General features: G+C 48.8%; 9 protein-coding genes across 9 annotated transcripts; 5 read left to right on the forward strand and 4 right to left on the reverse strand.

The window, feature by feature from the left end:
• Window positions 1–813: 813 nt before the first annotated feature.
• Window positions 814–2,408, reverse strand: N7489_010030 (zinc-dependent alcohol dehydrogenase; the record flags this gene model as incomplete). Its single annotated transcript, XM_056715779.1, has 9 exons — window positions 814–998; window positions 1,057–1,310; window positions 1,380–1,430; window positions 1,495–1,588; window positions 1,643–1,723; window positions 1,789–1,810; window positions 1,885–1,966; window positions 2,039–2,090; window positions 2,171–2,408. 9 exons carry the CDS (start codon window positions 2,406–2,408, stop codon window positions 814–816), a joined length of 1,059 nt encoding a protein of 352 aa, XP_056563401.1.
• Window positions 2,409–2,931: 523 nt separating this feature from the next.
• N7489_010031 (ADP-ribosylation factor family protein) lies at window positions 2,932–3,772 on the reverse strand (the record flags this gene model as incomplete). Its single annotated transcript, XM_056715780.1, has 5 exons — window positions 2,932–2,958; window positions 3,022–3,345; window positions 3,404–3,487; window positions 3,567–3,605; window positions 3,698–3,772. 5 exons carry the CDS (start codon window positions 3,770–3,772, stop codon window positions 2,932–2,934), a joined length of 549 nt encoding a protein of 182 aa, XP_056563402.1.
• A 458-nt stretch (window positions 3,773–4,230) lies between these two features.
• Window positions 4,231–6,573, forward strand: N7489_010032 (putative chromatin remodeling complex subunit (Arp8); the record flags this gene model as incomplete). The annotated part of the gene is made up of 4 exons (XM_056715781.1): window positions 4,231–4,270; window positions 4,340–4,418; window positions 4,491–4,890; window positions 4,942–6,573. The coding sequence occupies 4 exons, from the start codon at window positions 4,231–4,233 to the stop codon at window positions 6,571–6,573; spliced, it is 2,151 nt and encodes a 716-aa protein (XP_056563403.1).
• Window positions 6,574–7,316: 743 nt separating this feature from the next.
• On the forward strand, window positions 7,317–8,833 carry N7489_010033 (uncharacterized protein; the record flags this gene model as incomplete). Its single annotated transcript, XM_056715782.1, has 2 exons — window positions 7,317–7,584; window positions 7,641–8,833. 2 exons carry the CDS (start codon window positions 7,317–7,319, stop codon window positions 8,831–8,833), a joined length of 1,461 nt encoding a protein of 486 aa, XP_056563404.1.
• A 501-nt stretch (window positions 8,834–9,334) lies between these two features.
• On the forward strand, window positions 9,335–10,768 carry N7489_010034 (phosphotransferase family protein; the record flags this gene model as incomplete). Its single annotated transcript, XM_056715783.1, has 3 exons — window positions 9,335–9,421; window positions 9,475–10,231; window positions 10,296–10,768. The coding sequence occupies 3 exons, from the start codon at window positions 9,335–9,337 to the stop codon at window positions 10,766–10,768; spliced, it is 1,317 nt and encodes a 438-aa protein (XP_056563405.1).
• Window positions 10,769–11,533: 765 nt separating this feature from the next.
• On the forward strand, window positions 11,534–13,233 carry N7489_010035 (uncharacterized protein; the record flags this gene model as incomplete). The annotated part of the gene is made up of 3 exons (XM_056715784.1): window positions 11,534–11,834; window positions 11,889–12,254; window positions 12,302–13,233. Coding segments are annotated over 3 exons (1,599 nt in total), but the record flags the coding sequence as incomplete, so codon positions are not given.
• A 1,729-nt stretch (window positions 13,234–14,962) lies between these two features.
• Window positions 14,963–17,851, forward strand: N7489_010036 (class I SAM-dependent methyltransferase; the record flags this gene model as incomplete). Its single annotated transcript, XM_056715785.1, has 9 exons — window positions 14,963–15,172; window positions 15,225–15,356; window positions 15,405–15,421; window positions 15,477–15,736; window positions 15,786–15,860; window positions 15,910–17,188; window positions 17,249–17,387; window positions 17,440–17,642; window positions 17,701–17,851. 9 exons carry the CDS (start codon window positions 14,963–14,965, stop codon window positions 17,849–17,851), a joined length of 2,466 nt encoding a protein of 821 aa, XP_056563407.1.
• A 1,325-nt stretch (window positions 17,852–19,176) lies between these two features.
• N7489_010037 (aminoglycoside phosphotransferase family protein) lies at window positions 19,177–20,260 on the reverse strand (the record flags this gene model as incomplete). Its single annotated transcript, XM_056715786.1, has 3 exons — window positions 19,177–19,727; window positions 19,797–19,811; window positions 19,858–20,260. The coding sequence occupies 3 exons, from the start codon at window positions 20,258–20,260 to the stop codon at window positions 19,177–19,179; spliced, it is 969 nt and encodes a 322-aa protein (XP_056563408.1).
• A 730-nt stretch (window positions 20,261–20,990) lies between these two features.
• N7489_010038 (copper transporter family protein) lies at window positions 20,991–21,695 on the reverse strand (the record flags this gene model as incomplete). The annotated part of the gene is made up of 2 exons (XM_056715787.1): window positions 20,991–21,126; window positions 21,199–21,695. The coding sequence occupies 2 exons, from the start codon at window positions 21,693–21,695 to the stop codon at window positions 20,991–20,993; spliced, it is 633 nt and encodes a 210-aa protein (XP_056563409.1).
• Window positions 21,696–22,308: the final 613 nt, after the last annotated feature.

Raw genomic sequence — 22,308 nt, forward strand, 5'->3', positions numbered from 1 at the left:
GTCTTATTGTGTTTGTCGAGTGAAAATGTGAATCGTAAGGGAAGTGTGCGTGATCCACCTAGTCGTCCTCGCTAGTCCCAAAACGGCTACCTATCAGCGTCCATATGCGATGAATATACTACCACATGAACGTCTTTTGTATTTTGGGGAACTAATCATTAACGACATATACCGATGGCTATTGGCTTACATTCTATGCAACTTGACGACTAGAGTTGCCAGGCTGTAATATCCTGCCCTAACTTGCCATTTTACCGACGGTGGAGTATTCCCACGGCCCCAGGCACATCGGACGGTTTCCCTTATCATTCACTCTTTAGCTCAAGACGACAGAACAAAACAGGTTCCATAACTCAGTTGGTTAGGGTGTGGTGCTAATATCGCCAAAGTCGAGGGTTACCCCCTCTGGAACCATGATTCTTTCCTTTTGCCATCTGCTAGAGTCTTCCAAGGCTAAATTGGCTAGATTCTTTTTTTTTTTTTTTTTTGGGAAAAAAAGGTTGCAGGTTTTGGGGTAACGATCTTTTCTTTTTCGGAATTCGGATAGGCATTCGTCAACACAACCAAGTTTGGACTGAAATCAAAATAGTTGGTAATGCACTGTCCGCAAATATATATATTAGTTGCCGTGGACATGTTAAGTGCAAAATACGACACCAGCTCCGGAAGAACATTGCTGGAACATGTGAAAAAGAAGGCAAAGGAATATATGCCCGCCTAGAAAATCCAAGGCCTAATAATGCTGGCAACCATGCAATTTAAGGCTAGAACCTATCAAGGAAAGGAAGGACCCGGAAGTGCCAACTATCGCACCTATTGAGGAATCCTCAAGACAACTCTGCCATCAATCTCCGAGCGCTCCAGACGGTCCAACACGTCATTGATATCGTCCAACCCAAAGACTTCAATATGTGCCTTCACATCGCCAGCCACGGCCATAGCCAACATCTCATCCATCTCATCCGCCGTTCCCGCGGAGTTTCCGACAATGGTAAGACCTGTAATAGTTGGTCAGACCGGTTCATGCTTTGAATGCACAAGTACCAGAGAACCCACCTTTGACAATCATATCGAATGGTGTAGCTGGCAGCTTGAATGGCTCGTTGGGAATACCGACGCAGACCAGTGTGCCAAAAGGACGCAACATCTGCATGCTTTGTTCGTATGCTCGCTCGCCGTTGGCGGTGCAGATCACAGCATGTACACCGAAGGTTGTCTTGGCTTTGACTGCCTGGACAATGTTGACTTCTCGGTAGTCCAGGAATTCCGTAGCCCCAAGCGAAAGGCATAGTTGCTTTTTCTTATCCCCGCTTTGGAAGCACAATCAGGTTAGCCTGTTATAAAGGTGACAGAAAGGTTCAACTTGAAATGTCAAATACCTGTCAATCGCAATGACCTTAAGGCCCTTTTTAGCTGCAATTTGAATTCCCCTGTGAGAGACACCTTCATTAGAAAAAGAGCGTCCAGTCATCAAAACCTGGGTAGGGAATGTACATATGACCAAGGCCACCTCCAGCACCAAGAATGGCAAGGTAGTCTCCCGGGCGAGTCTTGGTCTTCATGATAGAAGAGTACATCGCAATTCCAGCTGGAGATAGGGATTAGCATTTGTACTGGCGAAATATATATCGGAAACACATACCGCATAGAAGTGGTGCGGCACTATCTGGTGAAAGCTGCTCCGGAATCCTTGTCACATGGAGTGCTGGACTGACAATATACTCTGGGAGATGACATTAGAAGTGCTCGACTGGGCTGGATGACTGCTCTGATAAGTAAAACACTTACGTTGGAAGGTTCCAGGTACATTCTGGAAACCATCAATGTAATCAGTAACGGAAGAAATGGCGGGAGACACATAATTTGAGGTGATGGACAACTTACTGCGCCAGCATTCTTCTGATAAGGGCATACGGTATGGTTGATGTCACAGATTTCACACTGGCGACAAGAGCTGTAGAGCCATCTAATAGTGGAAATACATCCAGCGTCAATATAACTTCAACCGGACCACCACTTTGCGATGAAGGAGACAGACCTGATACCAACCCGCGTTCCCATCCATTGCTTCTCGTCAACTCCGGGTCCGACTAAGGATAACGAAAATGTCAGTTTGGTATACTTTCTGAATCCCGAGCCGTATTCAACGTGATACAGCGATAGCTCTTACCCTTGACTACTTTCCCAACGCCTTCATGACCCGCGACATCAGTCAACATGGGCGTGTCGCCACGGATGCTGTGAAGATCCGAGTGACATACCCCAGAAAACTCGAGCTTGACGAGGATCTCGCCTTTTCCTGGTCTTGGCACCAGGCGATTGCTCTTGATCCCCACCTTGACGGTATCAGAAGTACTGGATGCGATAACAGCAGCGATTTGAATCAAAGGGATTGGGGAGAGGGACATGTTCCTGGTTCTATGGATATTCGAGATCACTGGAGGAAGTAAATGAATCCTTTTGAGGACACTCTTGAATCAGTAGTTGAGACCTTGATCTGATCGGTATTAGTCGTATCGCAATGCGGGGGTGTGCACAGGCGACGTCTGGAGGATGCAAAGATAAGCAGAAACAGCAGATGCCAAGATCAACTGGGACACCTGGAAGGATCTCGCGTTTGGGCAGGTTAGGCAGGTCAGACCGGAGAGATATCAATAATAGTTACGGACTCAGATAGAATAAACCTGACACTTCTCTTTCTTCTCTTTTACAATTCAGCGTCAATAATTCAATTAAACAATTATGTGTAAGCCGCAGGTCTGACATCGGAATCATGAAGGGATATAAGACAAGGACTCTGTGAGGCAGAGTCGAAGGGAAGAAGTGGTACAGCACTCCGAATGCAGCTGAAGGCCTTCGAGTTGTGCGAGAAACTCAAAGACCAAGGTATCAAAGATGAAATTCTAAACCCGACATAGAAACGCCAGAAAATCATGCATTCTCGGACTGGATTGTTTGCTGCACGTAGAGGCATAGTTAGTTTTGAGGACCTAGCAGATTGCATTGGGAAGAGAAACGAACCACCAGCCAATCCATTCCCTCATTAATACCCTTGCCATCAATGGCAGAGCAGGCGACAATACTCCAGTTCCGGTCACGCAACTCTCCTAGCTTCAAAGCCTCTGAGATCTCGCCTGCGCCCTTGGCACCGGGTTGATCTTGCTTGTTGGCAAACACCAGCAATGCCGCGTCCTGAAGTTCCTCCTCATTCAGCATGGCTGCTAATTCATCTGCCGCGGTCCCTAATCGCTCAATATCTGTGGAGTCGATGACGAAGACCACTGCGGCGGTGTTCGCGTAGTAGCATCGCCAGTATGGGCGGATAGAAGTTTGGCCACCAAGATCCTACAACCCAGGGATATTAGGTATGGCCAGAATGAGCTTAGAGCTGGGTAGAACATACCCAGACATTGAGATTGAGGTTCTTATAAGTGACCGATTCGACGTTGAAACCAATTGTAGGTATCGTAGTGACGACCTCTCCGATCTGTGGGCGCAAGGTGTCAGCTCGCGAATCTCACTCAAATGCGACAGAAAACCAAAGTTTCAAAGCCATGATATCTTACCTTGAGTCTGTACAGCAAAGTGGTCTTTCCAGCGTTATCCTATATCCCAATAAATGTTAATTAGTTTCAGTCTTTGTCACACTAGTGGGACCCTGGTTTCCCCGCGTGGGACGCAGTAAGGCACAACATACAAGTCCTAGAATCAGGATGCGGATCTCCTTCTTGGACCAGAGCAGGGACCAGATACGCGATAGTGAACCTCCCATCGTGTGTATGATTTAACTGGGCGCGTTGTACACTGTTCACAGGTTGTCCGGACAAGTACGGGGCCGAGGAGGATAGGTTGAGGGGCGCGTAAGTGGTATGGATTGAGTGGAATGAGACAAACTCGCTAGGGGTTATGGTACAAGTAGATGAGATAGAGGTGAAAGAGAAGAAGGCACTGGTGGCAACCACCTTGATGTTCTTTGGCCGATCGGCCTGTGCGGTGTGGGCGGTCAATCGGGGGATCATCGTCTTGCGGGATTGAGCTCCTCATTTAGAAAACCCCCATTGTCTCTTTCCCTCTGTTATATTCTGGGCTTGTTCCCTTTTATCGCATTATACAGGACTGTTTGTCACGACCTAAAGCGCAATCAGGGAACTGCAATCACCTCCGGCGCACTCCCTAGATTTGCCGCGATTAGTCTCTATTCAAGACAGCCGACCACAACCCGATACCATCATGGTTGGAAAGAAGTCGGGCAAGGCCCTCCGGGATGAGGGTAAGACACTCTGACATAGCTTGTGAAAAATACAGTCATCAACAACAGAGCAGCTAATACTTGATATAGGCCTGGAGCGGACCGACAATAACATGGAGTTATCCAGCTGGCCGCAGATTCCAGCAATCAACCAGAAGAACTACTACACGTACGCATATCCAGGCCAATATATATTGCATGGTCTTAGTTGGGAACATCAATGCTGATTGACGCTATGCAGTGACTACCTGAAACGAGATGACCAAAGCCTCGCATTTCGACTCCAAAACGAGGAAGCAAGGACAAAGATGACCAAGAAAGCGAAGGACCATGACCGTGCCCTCGCTATGGCAAAGACCGAGACCGCGGAAGGCGAGGGTGAAGCAGATGGCGACGCGCAGATGGAGGATGCGGAGGAGACCCCAGCTGAGATGGCTGGCTCCAAGGTCATTGTCATTCACATGGGCAGTCAGAACCTCCGGATTGGACTTGCCAGTGACGCACTGCCGAAGACCTTGCCAATGGTGATTGCGAGGAAAGCAGCCACCAACGAGTCAGAAGACTATGATGAACCTAAGCCCAAGAGGTTTAAACACGATGATGGCTCTGAAATGGAGCCCGAAAAAGCCTTCGGACCTGAAGTATGTTGATTTCGATACTACTGGGATAACTCTATACTAATACTTTCGCAGTGGTCGTCTCATTTCAATCGGATGTCTGCGGATTTGAAGGTTCACATGCGACAGAACAAGCGAAGAATGCTTCCAAACTCCAAGGAGATGGTCGTCAACTATAACCGCAGAACTGTGCCGGAAATTATCTCGGAACACAATGATCCTATGCGTGCCGAATGGACCGAGCTCTCTAGTCCTCCTCCAGAGTATATTGTTGGGCAGCCGGCCCTACGGGTACCGGATTATTCAAAACCTCGATACAAGCTGTATTGGCCAATCCGGAATGGTTGGTGCAATGAGAAAGACTACACAAGCAAGAGGTCGCTCTTCCTGGATATTTCATTGATCGTGGAAGATGCGATCAAGAATCAACTGCGCTTGACAAGCAAGAAGGACTGGACCCAGTATTCGTGTGTGTTCGTCATCCCAGATCTTTACGACAAGTCCTATGTCACCCAGGTCTTGGATATGTTGATGAGAGAGTTTGCTTTCGCTCGGGTGTGTTTCATCCAAGAGAGTCTGGCAGCCACCTTTGGTGCCGGCTTCACCTCGGCATGCGTCGTCGATATTGGAGCTCAGAAGACTTCGATCTGCTGTGTGGAAGAAGGCATGTGCATTGAGAACTCCCGAGTGAACCTGAAATATGGTGGCCAAGACGTGACCGAAACGTTTGTCAAGATGATGCTGCACGATCATTTCCCCTATGCCGACATCAACCTATGGCGTAGACATGACTTCCTTCTGGCCGAAGAGCTTAAGAAGAACATCTGCACCATGAATGAAGCCAGCGTTTCTCCACAAGTCTTTGACTTCCACCTTCGTGTGGCAGGCCAAGACACACGAAAGTATACTTTCAAGGCTTTTGACGAAGTTCACTTAGCGCCAATGGGTGTTTTTGAGCCTGATATTTTCGACAACTCTGACAAAATTATCGGGAGACGGACCTTGATCGATCGCTCTGTTGACATCTATGATGGATCACCTAATGATCCTACTTCTGCAGCCCAATCAGAGATCTTGACTGCCATGGCCCCTGCCCTCCCCTCTCATGGCAAGACGAATGGCGAGTCTCACTCGGCGGCGCCCGATGCTCAGGCCACACCAAGCCGCCCTCAACACCCCAACACTTTGAGCAAAGTCCAAGACATGGAGGGCACACCTCGATCTTCCGTCGCTGGTTCTCCGGGACCGGAGAACACAGGGACGCCTCAAGCAGGAGGGACAAGCACCCCCGCTGCCACGGCCGCTGTAGCCCAGGCTCCCCGCCCTCCTGCGGTCGAAGACCGTGACGATATCATGCCCGTGTTTGGTCTGGACAACGCTATCCTGACCTCCATTGCGCACGCGTCTCGCTCAGACGAGAAGAAGATGCGGGATTTCATCGGCGGTATCATGGTCGTCGGTGGAGGCAGTTTGACTAGCGGGTTCCATCTCTTCTTGGAAGAGCGCCTGCAGGCTCTCCGCCCTGGCTTCTCAAAGGAGATCATGATCGGGACACCGCCCAGAGACCTCGATCCCCAGGTTGTTGTATGGAAGGGAGCCAGTATTTTCGGCAAACTGACCGGTACGAACGACAGTTGGATCGGAAGGCTGGAGTATGATCGACTTGGTCCCCGGCTGATGGCGTACAAGTGTATGTGGGCCTACTAAGTGTACTTTGGGGGAATCATTTACGGTATTATGAGAATTCGGCGTAGGACTTGCATGGTTTTTTTTTTTTTTTTTGGTCACTTTCAAAAGGAATTTCGATATCTTTTTTATAATACAATCGAGTACTCTGGAACCTGCGAGCATCAATTAAATGAGCTAAAAGGGAAGAATCTAGATGTGTACTGTTCAATGTTGTCCTGAGCTTTGAAGAATGCATGCCCTTCTCTTTCAATACTCGTACTTCCCGTCTTCCCGTCTTTTCACGTGATCACCAATGTATCTCCACGCAGTAAACAGGCGGTGAATCTAGGCAGAATAATGGCCTTCAGACTCAGCTTCGGAGTTGCTCTGAATGACAGCTTTTGCCGATTCCTCCAGCTTCATTTGTGGGCAGTTTGGATAGACCTCTTCCACTGGCGAGCTGCACTACCGTATTTTGATATTATTGCCAATTTTTCTCCACGCCGCTGCCCTTGACTCTCTACAGGCCCTTGACTTTCTTCACTGTAGGTTTGCGACCAATTCCCTCGTCTCCATTCTGAACTAAGCTCTCATACTAACTGGCTACTGTAGTTGCATTACCATTTTTGTCTGCCAAAGTTGAGGTGACAATATCCCAACTCATCTCAGTCTATTGCAGTCCATTACAGTGAGCTTCCGTCCCACTCAGTCCAGACGTACGCCGAGTTGCTAATGCGCAATTAACCCCCCCAGTCAATCGCGCGAGCAAATAAGACGGGAATATGTCTTCCAAATCTAAGGAGGGTCAGTCATCAGGTGGCTTTCACCAGGAGTACATTGCGTCCCTCCGCTATCGCAATGATCTCCCTCCCCCGGATATGCCCCCGAAGTTCCTTGATATCCCGCACGAGGGCTTGAGTCGCTTCCTCACACCCGGTTTTGCCTCAAGCCTGGCACGCCGTGAGGAGCCCAACATTGAAGTCGATGCCGAAGGTGGAATGCCAATTGACCTTGTCGGTATTCCGGGGTTACATTTGGGCGACGAGAGTGGTATGTCAATGCAGAATCCCCTATAATTGCATTGCTGCAACTAACATTTCCACTAGCTATCATGGCACCCGAGAATCCTCAGCCCATGGACCCCGCTGACCTTCCCCTTCTCATGACTATTGAGCAACTCCGAAATCCTGCTCCCAGAAATACCAATGTCAGTTTCCTCCGTCGTACACAACATATCGGTGTCGACCGCAGTGCCGGAGATGGATCGCGCCCTGCACCCGTTAAACCACAAGCACGCACTGCGAAGAAAGGGAAGCCTCCCGTGGATGATCCGAAACATGTTAAGAAATTCATCCAAAAAGGATTCGATATCGCCTACCCTCAGAGCAAGCACTCTGGAGAAGACACTGATAGCCACATCCGTGGTCTGCCCCCAACAAAGGCTGAACTTAATGCCTGGGCTAATCCCGTCCACCCTGAGAACCCGAAGCTGAAGCCAGTCGGTTTCTTCCCCGTGATGCCTGACCTGGAAGGATTCCCAGACCCTGGTGGTTACCTTCAGTTCAAATTTGATAAGGCGCCTTTGGCAGCTGTCGCAGGCAAGCGGGACAAGCGTATTGATGTTGGTATCCTGACCCCAGTCGCGCCCGAGCAGCGCGTTTGCGTGGAGCATGAATCTAAAGTGCATCTTCACAACACGAACCCTGCTCTCTATGCCCACCCGGGCCCAGTCCCTTATGACTACCAGCTCTTCCTTCCAGAGAAGCCCCAATCTGTTAAGAACATTGACGCAAGCATGAACCTGTCCAATCCAGACCGAGACAGCGAAGACCTCTACACCAACGAGAGCGCCGATGGCAATAAGTTCCACCGTTATGATCGCATTCGCACTTACGCCACCAGTGCTCAGGTCTTCAACACCGAGCAAAAGGACATCGCCTTGACGCTCTTTGAACCCAAGAATGGCGACACCAGACAGTTAGCCGCCTACTACTATCCAATCTCAGGCAAGGCCCGCCTCAAGCCGGAGCGTGCCCGCACTATCGCCCAGGCCGGTCTTGCTCCAACTTCCACCCAACAGGAAGAGATTGAGGAACGCATTGATCAGATGCAGATAGTCATGCGTGACCCCAACGAGGCCGAAATCTACAAGCGTGCTTTGACCCGTCTACGTATCGATCCGAAGTTTGCAAGCAATATGCCACCCGAGCCCGTTGCTCAGGAAGAGGAGCAACCGTTGGAGAATGAGGAGACAGAAAAGCCAGCCGATGAGGATACTCGCATGAGCGATGACGAATAGATTTTCGTGGCCGTCTATTATGTATTATGGATCTTTCTTTGAACATTACAATCTCTAAATATCTGCCTAGGTAGATTCCCATGGGTCTGGCGTCTGAGCAATGGAAAATGGCGTTAAGTATAGTGAATGGTTACCACCAATGTACGTAGTTCACGATTAAAGTCTGCATTTGTGTAGTTTTGTATGTCGAGATCATCCCATTCTCTATGGGTGCCTGATCTTGAGTGGCAAACTGAGCGCTTATTTGTTATGCGGCCTCTATAAAGAGCGTCCCTTTTGCCTCGATGCCTTCGGGTTTCAGGTTCATGATATTCCTTATAAGTAGACTATCGTCACTAACGGACAACACTGAAGTTTGCTCTTTCAGGGTATGGCGTTTTTCATCACGTGGGTGCAGTAGGAGCTTATAATAAAACAGGCCAAAGCACATCATTACTTCAATCTAACTCCGCCAAACAAGGGCTTTCCCAACAAATATCATTTTTCACCGAATAACACGATATGAACCACAACCATTCCAATTATCAGGCCCGCCTTGATTTTATTAATGGCAATCATGGCTTATTGCAGAGAACGTTCGGTCTGCCAGTATGTGCCTGAAGATAGAATGAGTTATGAACCCTGCTAAAGAGGCTCACTAGGCAAATACCCTGGTTGAACCAATTTCGTATGATCCTGAGTGCCCCTTTAAGTACAATAATTTTGTGTATCGCGTCTCTCTGCCGGCTCCACTCGACAAAGAGAATGGGGCCTGTCAGAACAAGCCCGGTTGTGTGGCTATTCCTTCCGGCACTAGTGATCTGATCCTTCGTCTGACAAACTCTGATGCTACATCCATGGGAGCAGCCAACCGTGTCGAGAATGAAGTTGCTATGATGACTCTAGCTGCGGCTGCACTAGAACCAAATTTCGAACCCAACGTTGTGCCTCGCCTGTATGGCTGGGCTGGAACCACATCTAAAAAAGGGGAGCCACAGCAAGGTTGGATCCTCCAGGAGCTCATGCCAGGCGTTCCTCTAGACGAAAAACTAGATAACATGGAACTCGAGGAGAAGAAAGAAATATTTGCACAGGTCGCAAAGGTCCTCAAAGGCCTTCAGGACTTCCCGCTGCCCGCCTCTATTACTAAATTTGGAGGACTGACCTTTGATAACGAGAACAACATAATCAGTGCACCAATGACCACCACCAGTACTGGTCCCTGGCTCTCGTACGAGGCTGCGTTTGAAGCACAGCTCAAGCAAGCTCTGAAGAAAACCGACGAGAATTCTTATATCCGGGGCTGGCATGAGAATGGCGTCCGGGACCGACTCGAGGCCTTTATAGAGCGAGGGCTCCCGGAGTATTTCAAGCAGCTTGAATCGCACGACGACAAGGCAATAATCCACGCAGACTTTAGTAAGCATTCTCCCCTTTCACCTCCCGGACCCAAACGCTTGTTCTTATCGATGTTTTCTATCAGCACCCAACAACCTGTTATTCGACATTTCCTCAGGTCGCATCACAGGATTAATTGACTACGACTTTTCGTGCGTTCTCCATCCTTCACACGAGTTCCTTTACTCCTTTAGTGGATTTGGCGGCAAGTTTGGGGGCTGGCCCGGTATTGAGGCCCGTGAAGAAAGGGCCCTAAAGGAAGCCAAGTTACACGGCTTCCCAGACCCTCTCCCCGATGACCAGCAAGACGGCGAGGGAGTTCAGTGGAAAGTTGCGAAGGCCTGGGAAGACGCCCTTCAGAATGAGGGTTGCAGGCGCCCGATGACAATCTCAGGGATTGACATTGTCGCTAATGTCGATGCCCTGCTTAGTTCTATCCTGCCCTGGCGCGTGACAAATTCAGACATTCTAAGGAGACAAACCGATCAAGCCATTCAAAACTGCCGAAATGAGAACGAGAAAGTCCTGATTGAGATTCTAGAGCATATCGGGTTCTAGAATTACTAGCGCACCGAGTCCTAAGACGTGCATAGTTATAGATGTGGAAGGGGCCAGAAACGTGCGCGTCAAGGTTAAAAAGGATATATATCAATATATCGAGTACACTAATACTTAATTTGACAGAAACATATGATTTTCTCTGATCAAAATGCATATTTTTTTACTATGTAAAGCGAGGACCACGAGGACCTGTGAATTCCTGCTTCAGGTTAGTTTTTGAACACCATGGTAAGATCGGTACATTTCTGTATGCGGTTTGTTTAGCCGGCCAACAACACCGGCATATACGTCGCACCTTGTGCTTCCCCCCCTTTCATTTCTATTACAGTTCATTCACCTCTGCATAGCTTCCAGCGTTAGAAGTTTCTTTCTTCCGCGTCTCAACTTCAAAGTAGCGCCTCGAGATCTATTTCGTGAGCACCTTTACCCCTTCACCCTTGGTAATCAGATTGAGTATCGAATATACGTCGTTGACGTCGCAATTTACTGTCCATTTCCGGGTTAACTTTTCGATCCTCTGTTAGCAGTGTCACAGCAGATAGCATGCTTCGATAGATCATGTGGAAGTCGTCGCTCTTTTGTTCGTTGCAACGCCCTATCCGCTCTAGGTTGACTGGTGTTCGGTTTTTCTTCACGAATTTGAACCGCGCCTTGCAGACGACAGTACATAGGAAAAGGCCGACAATGAGAGATATTAGTCTGTCTATCTGTTTTTTTATGTTTGCTATGGGCTATGTACAGAAGTGCTGATGAATGGCAGGCGTCGACACGCGTGACCAGGACGGCCTTTTCAGATATACCTCCGGCCGATGGTTGATCAATGAGGAGCACCAACAGAAGCAGCGTTATGTGAATTTCAACATCTCCAATCTTTGCTCTCAAGCTGCCGCACTCTTTGGTCCTGGAACAAAGTGCGTACACATTGTCAAACTAGAGGGAAACTTCAACAAGGCTTTCCTTCTCACAATGGATGATGGCAATGAGGTCATCGCGAAAATTCCTTGTCCAAATGCTGGGACACCGTTACTGACAACGGCGTCTGAAGTAGCGACTTTGAAGTTTTGTACGTTCTCCAAGTTTCACCTATTGCCCACCTGCTTATATTCTGACTGTCTAGTACGGTCCCATTTGTCGATTCGAGTCCCGGAAGTGTATGCGTGGAGTTCCGATCCTACAAATCCAGTTGGCGCTGAATATATCATCATGGAGAAGATCCGTGGAATTGCACTTGCAGAAAGATGGGGGACCATGAACACTCTGGAGCGCTATAAAGTAATCGACGGAATCGTGAAGATGGAGACGGAGCTTGAGAGCCTGAAACTACCAGCGTATGGAAGCCTCTTTTTGCGGGATTCTTTGCCGTCTGACTATTCACGTCATACACTCCCATCGGATCTGGACCCGACTGGCGCATTCTGCGTTGGACCTTTGTGCAACCGAGCTGTATATCATAAGCTTTGCAGCCAACCAGATGTTGGACCTTGTGGGTTTTGCGGTATACTTCTTATGCTTAACTTCTGACACTGTTAGGGACTTCAATCTTGGATTTCGCGCTCTCTTTACCACATCGAGAATTAGCCCGAGCTGCAGACGACAGGGACGAAGTACACCGCCATCTAAATCGGTTCAATGATAGTCAGTCTGTCCATGAATATTGTGATCTCTTGCGGAAGGCAATGCTGGTTCTGCCGGTCCTGTCAGGCGATCCGCGAGTGCTAGAAGGAGCAGGTTCGGTAATTTGGCATACCGACTTGCACCTTGGAAATATTTATGTCTCCTCCGATGATCCAACTACAATCGAAGGCGTGATTGACTGGCAGTCAGCGCAAGCCGCTCCCTTGTTTATTCAGGCACAGTTCCCTGAATTCATTCGGCCACCCAAAAACTACAGTGCGGGAACTGAAATACCCTCTTTACCGGAAAATTTCGAAGAGCTAAATCCAGACCAAAAGGAAAAGGCTGCTGGGGAGCATGCGTTAGCGGCCCAATCTAAATATTATGAGATGTCTTGCCTTGCATACAACAAGCCTATCTACGACGCAATGAAGCTGGACCGCCGATTGTGGGAGCCTTTCACTTGCTGCCAGTTGTTCTCAAATGGCTCCATGGTTCCTCTACGAAACACTCTTACTCGACTTTTTCACGACTGGGAAAATATGGGGCTCCCAGGAAGCTGTCCATTCGAGTTTACCGAAGATGATCTTCAAAGGCACGAGACGCAGGTCCAACACTACCAAGACACAGTATATTTGTGGGATATTGTCAAGGGCCAACTCCGCACTGACGACAGCGGCTGGATCCCAGTCGGACAATGGGAATCCACAAAAAAGATGAACAAATATCTCTTTGATATGTATATGAAGGCTCTGAGCGATGAGTTGTCACCAGAAGCAGCCTCAAAACGGTGGCCTTTCCCCCAGAACGTGCCTGAGCTGCCTTCATTCAGATCAGAGATACTATGACCGGACTCCCTTGCATTTAGCGGCTGGGCATGGACACTTGGAAGCAGTGGCGGTGTTGCTAGGCCATCAGGAAATTGATGTCAATGCACAGGATCGCTATGAGGCAACCGCGTTGCACTTAGCAGCGAAAAATGGGCATACAGCCATACTTCAAGAGCTTCTTACCGTGCCAGAGACAGACATTAACCGACGGGACAGGAGCGGGGCGACAGCTCTATGATTAGCAACTCGACGTGGGCATGATTACCTAGCCATTCAGCTGCTTTCCCAGCCCGATGTGGATACTAATGCTATTGTCCACCTCCATGTGCTTGGCCGAGAGTCGGCATCCCTTCACCATGCTGTTCAGGGGACAAGCATTCCCGTTCTAAGGTCGCTCATTTGGACGAGACAGCTTGATCCAAACATCACCGATCACCAGAATCGAACAGCACTCAGCTGGGCAGTGTAGAGAGACCTAACCGTCATTGATCTGCTTTTCACAAGACCAGATATGCGAGTTGATCCCATCGGTATCCAAGAGGACCCTATACTGTGCTCCAGTATCCAAAAGTTAATTTCAACCATGGATGGGGTATCTACGAGCCGCCGCTGTTATTTTCCATTGAGCAGGACCATATGGAAATCGCGTTATTGCTTCTTGCCCAGGGTGAGAGACTAGACGTCAATATAAGGAACAAGTGGGGAGGAGCAGCGCTGTCGATGGCTGTACGCAGAGGCTATATTACAGTAGTCGGCAGAATCCTTCGGCATCGTCATGTTAAGGTCAACAGCGTTCATCGGAGGGGAACTGCGCAATGGTGTTGCGGTTGGTCGCGGACGCCCGCATCAAAGCTGACATTGAGGACAATGCAATGGAAAGTCCTCTCATTGTCGCTAGACGATGGGGCCATACCGAAGTTGCGCTTCAGCTTCAGCTTCACATGGGCTTGTATTTTGAGTTTAGCTAGCTTGCCTTGCGAGGATATGTTAGCGACTGTGCCCAAACAGAATTGACAAATGCTCTGGATGTTACCTATGTTGTATGTCGTAGGTACCTAGGTACGGAGTGCAGAGTACGGAGTACATAATCGCGAAATCCTCCGGGATCTACTTTATACTCAATTATGGGGTGACACTGAGATCCCGTCAAATCTGGGGAACTCCCCGTGTGCTAGCAAGCAAGGAGTTGATTGGGCGCCCGTGGGCCCTAAAGATTGGCCTTGGTGGCGGCCCTATTGGGGGCACCGTAGGCCCCACGGGTCAGGTCGACGGGACCTTAACGGGCCGTGCCAAGACTTTGGGGGAACCACATGGGAAGTGACTTGGCTGTGAGTGGCCCAGATATTTAGGGGAACCGTGGAAACTCCACTACTGCAGGAACCCAATTGTCCTTAGAGTTGCATCGCAATGGATTCGCTGTGGATTTAGTTCGCTTCATGCTGCTTTGGGATGATCGACTACTTCAATTCAAAAGAATGATAGTGGATGATAGTGGACCAGGTACAAGTTACTTCCTTAATGTACGTTGAGTATACGTGTAGTCCATGTCCATTGTACCTCCCCGTGCCCCTCCACTCTCTCTTATCGTCTGCACACCCCCCATGTGTCGCCCTGATAGGACAAGGTACACGCTGCCGTCTCCTCGTGAGGGGGCATGTGGTCAATTGAGCCCAATTCAATTTGTATTTGAATCTCACGCTCGCTTCTCTCACTCTCCGTTCATTGCATCACTCTTTACATATTGAACATGGATTTGATGCACGTCTACATTGGTGCAGCCGCCGTACTGGTTTTTGCCTTGGTCGGTCTGGTTCTGCTCGTCTCCTCTCAGCAGGTCAAAGTCGCCGACACTGGAGTTGGCCCTTATTTGAAATTCATCTGGGCAAACTTCCTCAAACCGCACGATAAGAAGGCCGGGGGCCAGCAGGATGCGTTGGAGAGCTTCTACAAGACTCAGGTGCGATCAAGTGACTACGAGCTTGGATATGGCTTGAAGCTGACCATGTCAGGCCGCAATTTACGATGCCACTCGTCGTCGTCTGCTCTGTGGTCGCGAGGACATGCTTGGTCTTGTGGCCGCACAGATGAAGTACAAGGTTACCAACAAGGAAGTCAAGTCTGGAAAGGCTGTCTGGGTGGATGTGAGTATTGGCTTGCTGCCTTCCTGAGCTAGCGCTAATGTATTCCAGGTCGGTGGCGGTACTGGGTAGGCACAAGAGGTTCCCCGAAGTGATACAGACAGAGCATCTGACTTGTGACAGATACAACATCGAAGCTATGGCGGCCTTTCTTCCGGTGGACAAGTTCTTCAAACACGTTTACTTGGTCGACCTCTCCCCGTCCCTTTGCGAAGTCGCCCGCGAGCGCTTCGAGCGTCTTGGGTGGAAGAATGTCACTGTTCTCTGCCAGGATGCCCGGTCTTTCCAACTACCCGAGAAGGAGCTCAACCCGCGGTCTACGAATGAAGCAAGTGGTGGCGTGGACTTGATTACTATGAGTTACAGTCTATCAATGATCCCTGGTGAGTGTTTAAGACCCGCGAAAGACAATTGATATTGACTTTTTTCCAGACTATTACAGCGTCGTCGACTCGTTAACCTCCCGCCTGAAGTCCACTGGAATGTTGGGTGTATGTGACTTTTACGGTAAGCAATACCTTGAATTTCTACACGAACATTACTCATTCAGATCTAGTCCAAAGCATCGTGGATGTGTCCTGCCGCAACTATACTGGCGGTGCCTTCAACCGCCATGTCAACTGGCTTGGACGTGTATTCTGGAGAGCCTGGTTCGACTTTGACCGCGTCAGCCTTGAAGCCGCTCGCCGCGACTACCTGGAATACAAGTTTGGTACTGTCATCTCTGCCAGCGAACGGAACTATCTGCTTGGCGGCATTCCCTACTACATATTTGTCGGTTGCCCGAAGGAAATCGAAGCTACTCCATCAAGTCAATCCATTGAGAAGCTGAATGCGTCTTTTACTGAGTCTCCTTACCTGCTTCCTGCCAATCACAAGCAGGAGATGGATGATGCAGTGGTGAAGAGCACAAACGAGATTCGCTCCAAGGCATATGAGTCTGCTGTGATTAACCTGAGTGCAAACCTGCCGCTTCCATCATCCTTTTACCAGAACCACCACTACCGCATTCATTACAACGACATGCTGCCCAAGCATACTCAATTCCAGAACGAGTATATCTACGCATTCACATGGGAAGACCCACGAGTTGACCACCGTCTCCTGAATATCGGCAAAGACGACGTGATCCTGGCCATCACCAGCGCTGGTGACAACATTCTTGACTATCTGCAAAAGAACCCCCGCCGGGTGCACGCCGTGGACTTGAACCCCAACCAGAACCATCTTCTCGAGCTGAAGGTTGCCTGTTATTCAGCATTGGGTCACCGGGATATGTGGAAGATCTTCGGTGATGGCAAGCACGCACAGTTCCGTGAACTGCTAATCTCCAAACTCAGCCCTCACCTGTCCAGCCAGGCTTTCCAGTACTGGCTTGAGCACAGCCAGACCTTCACCTCGACATCTGGCCATGGTCTGTATGAGACCGGTGGATCTCGCCACGCCATTCGCATGGTGCGATGGCTCTTCAATATCTTCGGACTCCAGGGTGAAGTTCGCAAGCTGTGTGAAGCACAAACTATCGCAGAGCAGCGCGAAATCTGGCCTCGCATTCGAGGTGTGCTAATGAGCCGACCACTCCACTGGGCTATTGTGAGCACCGAATGGTTCGCCTGGAAGGCCGCCGGCGTGCCACGCAACCAGCGGAATATGATTGTCGACGACTTCTTCCGCCGCAACGGCTTGACGGAAGATATGAAAAAGGCCAAGGACGTCAGCGGCCGTTCAATTTGGGAATACGTTGTCAATACTCTTGACCCTATGGTCAACGAGACTCTGATCAGCAATGACAACTATTTCTACTTCCTTTGCGTTCAAGGCAAATTCTCACGGAGGTTCGTTCCTTTCTTCCTTTTTTTACGCCTTTCAATTATATATGCTAACTGCCGTCATAGATGCCACCCCACCTATCTTTCCCCTCAAGCACACGTCCGACTTTCCACGCCTGGTGCATTTGATGGACTTCGTATCCACACTGATGAGATCAACGAGGTGATCAACCGAATCACCCCAGGAACCCTGACTATCGCCGTGGTAAGTATCAAAATACCTCTCGGCCGTACTTTTCATGCTAATTGTATATCAGGTCATGGACTCAATGGACTGGTTTGATCCCGAAGGAGATTCAGCCCCTAACCAAGCCCGAACTTTCAACAAAGCCTTGAAGAAGGGCGGTCGCATTCTCCTCCGTTCCGCCAGTATTGATCCTTGGTACATCAAGCACTTTGAGGAAAACGGCTTCTCTGCTCGTCGCGTGGGAGCTCGTTTCCCAGGTACATGTATTGACCGGTGAGTTTTCGAATCTTGTTCTTAACTGTTACGGACGAAGCTTATACAGCTATTCTAGGGTAAATATGTACGCATCGACCTGGATCTGTACTAAAACCGAAGACATGTCCCGCCCCAGTACAGACCGCAAAATGTCGACTCTCTCATTGGGGGACAGCGCTATTGCCGGAGGCAAGATGCCGAGCAGCGTGGAGAATCTGTTGATTTAAGTACGGCGATATCTGCTTTTTCTTTGATGTCCTTTCAGATTACGCCGCACGTGCCTCTCATGATACCTATGATCTGGAGTTAGATGGAGTGTTTCGTATTGCTTGCCTTCAAAAGCGCAGGGGTCAGGAGTATGATTCGAACTATCTTTGCGGTTTGCATGTGGAATCGGTGTGCCATAGCTTTGTCCTATAGCACCCATTTTATTTTGTAATTTCATTATTCTTTGAAAATAATTCTAGATCTAAGCATCTCGACATGCAACCTGGGATCTACAACGTCGTAGATCTCCACAGATCAGCCAGAAAAGGTTATATAGCGGTCGATCCTCCCGGCGCTGATTTGAGCACATTTGCGCAAGTAGCCTATATATATACATATGTACATAGTCTGTAGACAGTATTTACTCAATGAATAGATCCATATCCCCTCATTTCGAGGCATAGACATTGGCACAATCCTTTTCCATTGGGACTAGCTATATTCGAAGCACAAATTCAGAGATATGCCATTCGACTCCCAAGGTGATAAATGGTCTTGGTGAGATATCTCCTGTCTTGGATCTATAGAGATCGTAGAAACATACTTACAGACCATACAAAAGTGAATCCTGTATTCGAGGCCACCGCTCGTCCAAATGCGCACACTACGACCGACCGATGAAGAGAATTCCCAAGGCTGGACGTCCGCTGGCGAAGTGCTCGCATCTCAATGGAGTTGATTGCAGTTGTCGGGAGGTCTGGGCGATTATGGTTCCGCTTTCTCCAGGTAAGTCGTGTCAGAGGAATGGAAGGAATTCGGGTTGGACATAGCTTTGTAGTAATATTGCGTTGAATAGGGTCGACGGTTTGCAGACCAGATTTTGAGAACTGGCCGGCACAGCAGCAAGTCGATCATGTTTATACTGAGGGTAGATGACCTCGGGATTGTGTCGGTGGGCAATATTGAAGGATTTAGATATGAGGAAGTGTGGATTAAGTTATAGCGCATCATGATTTGATCTACAGGGAGATATTCAATGACAAGTCCTCTCCTGCCAGCTAGGAGTTCCCTGAAAAAGAATATCCCAAGAAGCAGTTCGCCCACCAGGACATCGAAAAGGACAGAAACGACGACGCCGACGTTGAAGGTTCACCACGTAGACCATCCTATCAATTCAAATAACTAGTCGACCATTCAATATGCGACACTATTCATTTTACTTTCTACCTATGAATTTGTGGTATTAGTTCACACCAGTTCCTATCGCTCCACGCGTAGTTATACCACTCCCTAGCTCCTAATTTCAACCCGATAAGGCATCCATGGACTACTAAGGAAGGCAAATTCAGTCCACAAGCTTTGTGGCTGGGTTAATAAGTAAGCCATCTAGCCCCAGCATCTGGTAAGCTCCACTTTCATCATCACGGATGGGCTCCGGTTCCGGCTTATTAGTAAGACGACTCGTGAATCCACGAGACCGTAGAAGACCAACAATTCTTGCCGCCTTGATTGTTTGAATGGTCTTGGGATCGAGACCTCCGGCACTTGTGGACAGGGCGTCCCAAAAGATGCGGTCCAAGGTTTTATAGTTTGCATGGCGAATCCAACCCACACGGAGGCGATATTTGCTCATGAATTGCTGGAGGGAGTGCAGATTCGTCCCGAAAGGACCGATTTCAGCTTCAGCCCAGTCAATGACTCCAACTAGATGATTGTCGACGGCGTCAACCATAACATTATTGACGCCAAAATCCTTATGAACAAGGACCATGGGAAGTGAGAAAATAGCTGGCAGAGAATCAATAGATTGTTGGATGACGGGGCGGAAGCGACTGGGCAGAGCAGCGAGAAGTTGGCGCAAGTCTTTCTCGTATCTCCGAAACATGGCTTCTCGATCTGATGGGTTAACATCTAGAGAACTCTTCTATGCCAAACCAAGGAATCTGGAAACATTAGACTAAGTACCGCGAAGAAAGGCGGCTAGAATACCCCGCAATGTCAGACACCAAGTTTTCCCGCCATGTACAATACTCGAGGGAATCTTCCGGGAGATTATGAGCCAGGATAAAACCGACTTTTACTCGGCCCATCACATAGACGGAGAGGGGCTCTTTCCCATCGACGCCCTCTTCTCCGATCTGGCCATGGAAAGTGGCAGATGGAACCAAAGACCCATATATGTCACAGGCGAGAGTGGTCATTTTGGTGCTCAGGCCTAGCGATTGCAACCGAAACTGAACCACGAACTCGTGATTAGGGCCCGCGTAAACGGTATAGCTGCAAACACCTTGGACCGTAACAGGGACGACAGATCCCCCCACGAGCTCTTGTGCATAAGCATCACAAGATGACTTAGTCGCAGATGTCTTACGGAAAAAGTAAAGGATTTCCTCGTCGACTGAGTATTCTTGGGGAGGTTCTGAACTCATTTTGGGTGTATTAATGAATGTTACTTGTAAATTGAGTGAACAAAGGATAAGGGAATGATCCAGGCGATAGGAACATATTTTATTAGGCAATGAAAGAAAGGTGCGGTGTAAGGAAGACAGTGCAGCAGACAGGGGTTGTGCTGGATCATCGTTGATCCGCTGTGCCTTCGATTCCTATTCCACTAGAGACACAAGGATTAGTGTCGATACTATCATACGGGTAGAATAACCTTGGAAGGTGATGGGTGGTATTGGGTTGACCAATCTTAAGACGATCTCTGGTTCTGATACTGCTAGCTAAGCGGAGTAGAACATCATTGGGCCAGTCCTGGCTGAAACACTTAGGTGCCGTACGTAACCATAGGGGAATGACTTGGGCTGGATTTGTGCTATAGCCATTGAATATGTTTCCGCCCAAGTGCTTGATGAAAACACAAAGGACTGAGATTTGTACCGCCAGGTATGAGATCAATAGGCATCGGCTAGAAAAGACCATCAACAGCCATTCTCGTAAAGAACGCGAGGCTACGTCCAATATACGAACGACCCAGACCAACCACACACAGGCCGTTTCACGGAGCTCCCATTTGTGTAGGTGACTCTTCGACATCTTCTCAATCAACACATAGGAAGGCCACCAAGCTGCCACTATAAGACACCACGCGTTACATAGCACGCGGTAGATAGAGCCTAGCCGGGACTTGAACAATAATCGAAGCTCCATCTGCAATCACCCACCATGACAAGTCCCTTCCTGCCAGCCGGGAGTTCCCTGAGAAAATCTCCCAAGAAGCAGTTCGCCCACCAGGACGCCAAAAAGCACAACAACGAAGACGCCGACGTTGAAGGTCATCACGGATAACATCCTTCGATTTCGAAAATTAGTCAGTCATTCTAGGAAAGACAGTATGCAGACAGCCGCAGATGTGACCACTCACAAGAAATATCCAATCAAAGCCCTAACACATTCAAGCAACGCACGTGTCCCGTCTTTCCGAAGACTCCACGTTCCACTGGCCTTCCACGACGGGAGCATGCATGTCAATGACATCCTCTTCCGAGGGCCATCCCTTTTGAGAGATCTCGTTGTCGTGCTTCGTGTTTCATTGTTATTTGAAACTGGCAAAGTCTCTTCCTCGTCCTCGTCCCCGTGTATGCGCATGTAGTCTGGAAGAGGACTGAGCTTTGCTTTTCGGATGTTTTGTCGTGGATTTACTGGGGCGAGAAGGAGGGTTGGAGGGGAGGTATTCTGGGACCAGGATCTCTCGACTTGGAATTTGAGAGCGCCGAGGAAGCGGTTGAAGATGGCGAGGATGAATATAAAGGTCAGCGTGAAGATGTATTGCGTCGTCGTTGAGGTTGTCCAGCCTGTGAAGAGGATTGTGATTTCAGTAGAGGCTGAGAACACGGCTGGCATGTTCATGTCCATGTCCATGGGTGCGCTAGGGTGTTCATTCGAGTGTGAGTGTGAGTCGGAGTCTATGATCAAGTCCACGGCGATTGTATTACTCCATGTTGGGGAGGGTCAAGAGTAAGAAAGCCTGTAGTCACCAGGCCAGAGAAGATTATATGGCCTTTTCCCTTGGGGTTTTGGATGAATGTGTTGAGTTCATCTAATGATCTAATCTAAAACGTTCTCAAATAAGATCACAGCATATAAGCTCAAATGCGCTCATCTTCACATGAAATGTCTCAAATGTCACTTTCCCATTAAGCGAACTATAAAAAGAAGAAATCCTAAAAGGACCCTTGGAGTCTTGCTTTTCAAATAATATATTGCAAGTCAGGTCATTCATTGACTTCAGGTCTAATCATATTTCACAGGGGAAGAAGACTGGAACACGCCAAAGCAGCGGCCCTCTAAACAAATAGTGATTAAAAAAAGAGTCTGGGAAAATTCATAAATGGACCACCATGAGCCCGGCGCTTTCACCTCCTATCATGTCATGTCTGTCTGTTGCCCAGCCAAAGTGCACATACAGATATAGGACATGCACATGCGAATCGTGGATATAGAGTCAGAGACAAAAAGGAAGTTCAGGAATTGA

The sequence above is a fragment of the Penicillium chrysogenum genome, assembly GCF_028827035.1.
Source record: "Penicillium chrysogenum strain IBT 35668 chromosome Unknown utg000005l_segment0_segment0, whole genome shotgun sequence".
NCBI classification, from domain to species: domain Eukaryota; kingdom Fungi; phylum Ascomycota; class Eurotiomycetes; order Eurotiales; family Aspergillaceae; genus Penicillium; species Penicillium chrysogenum.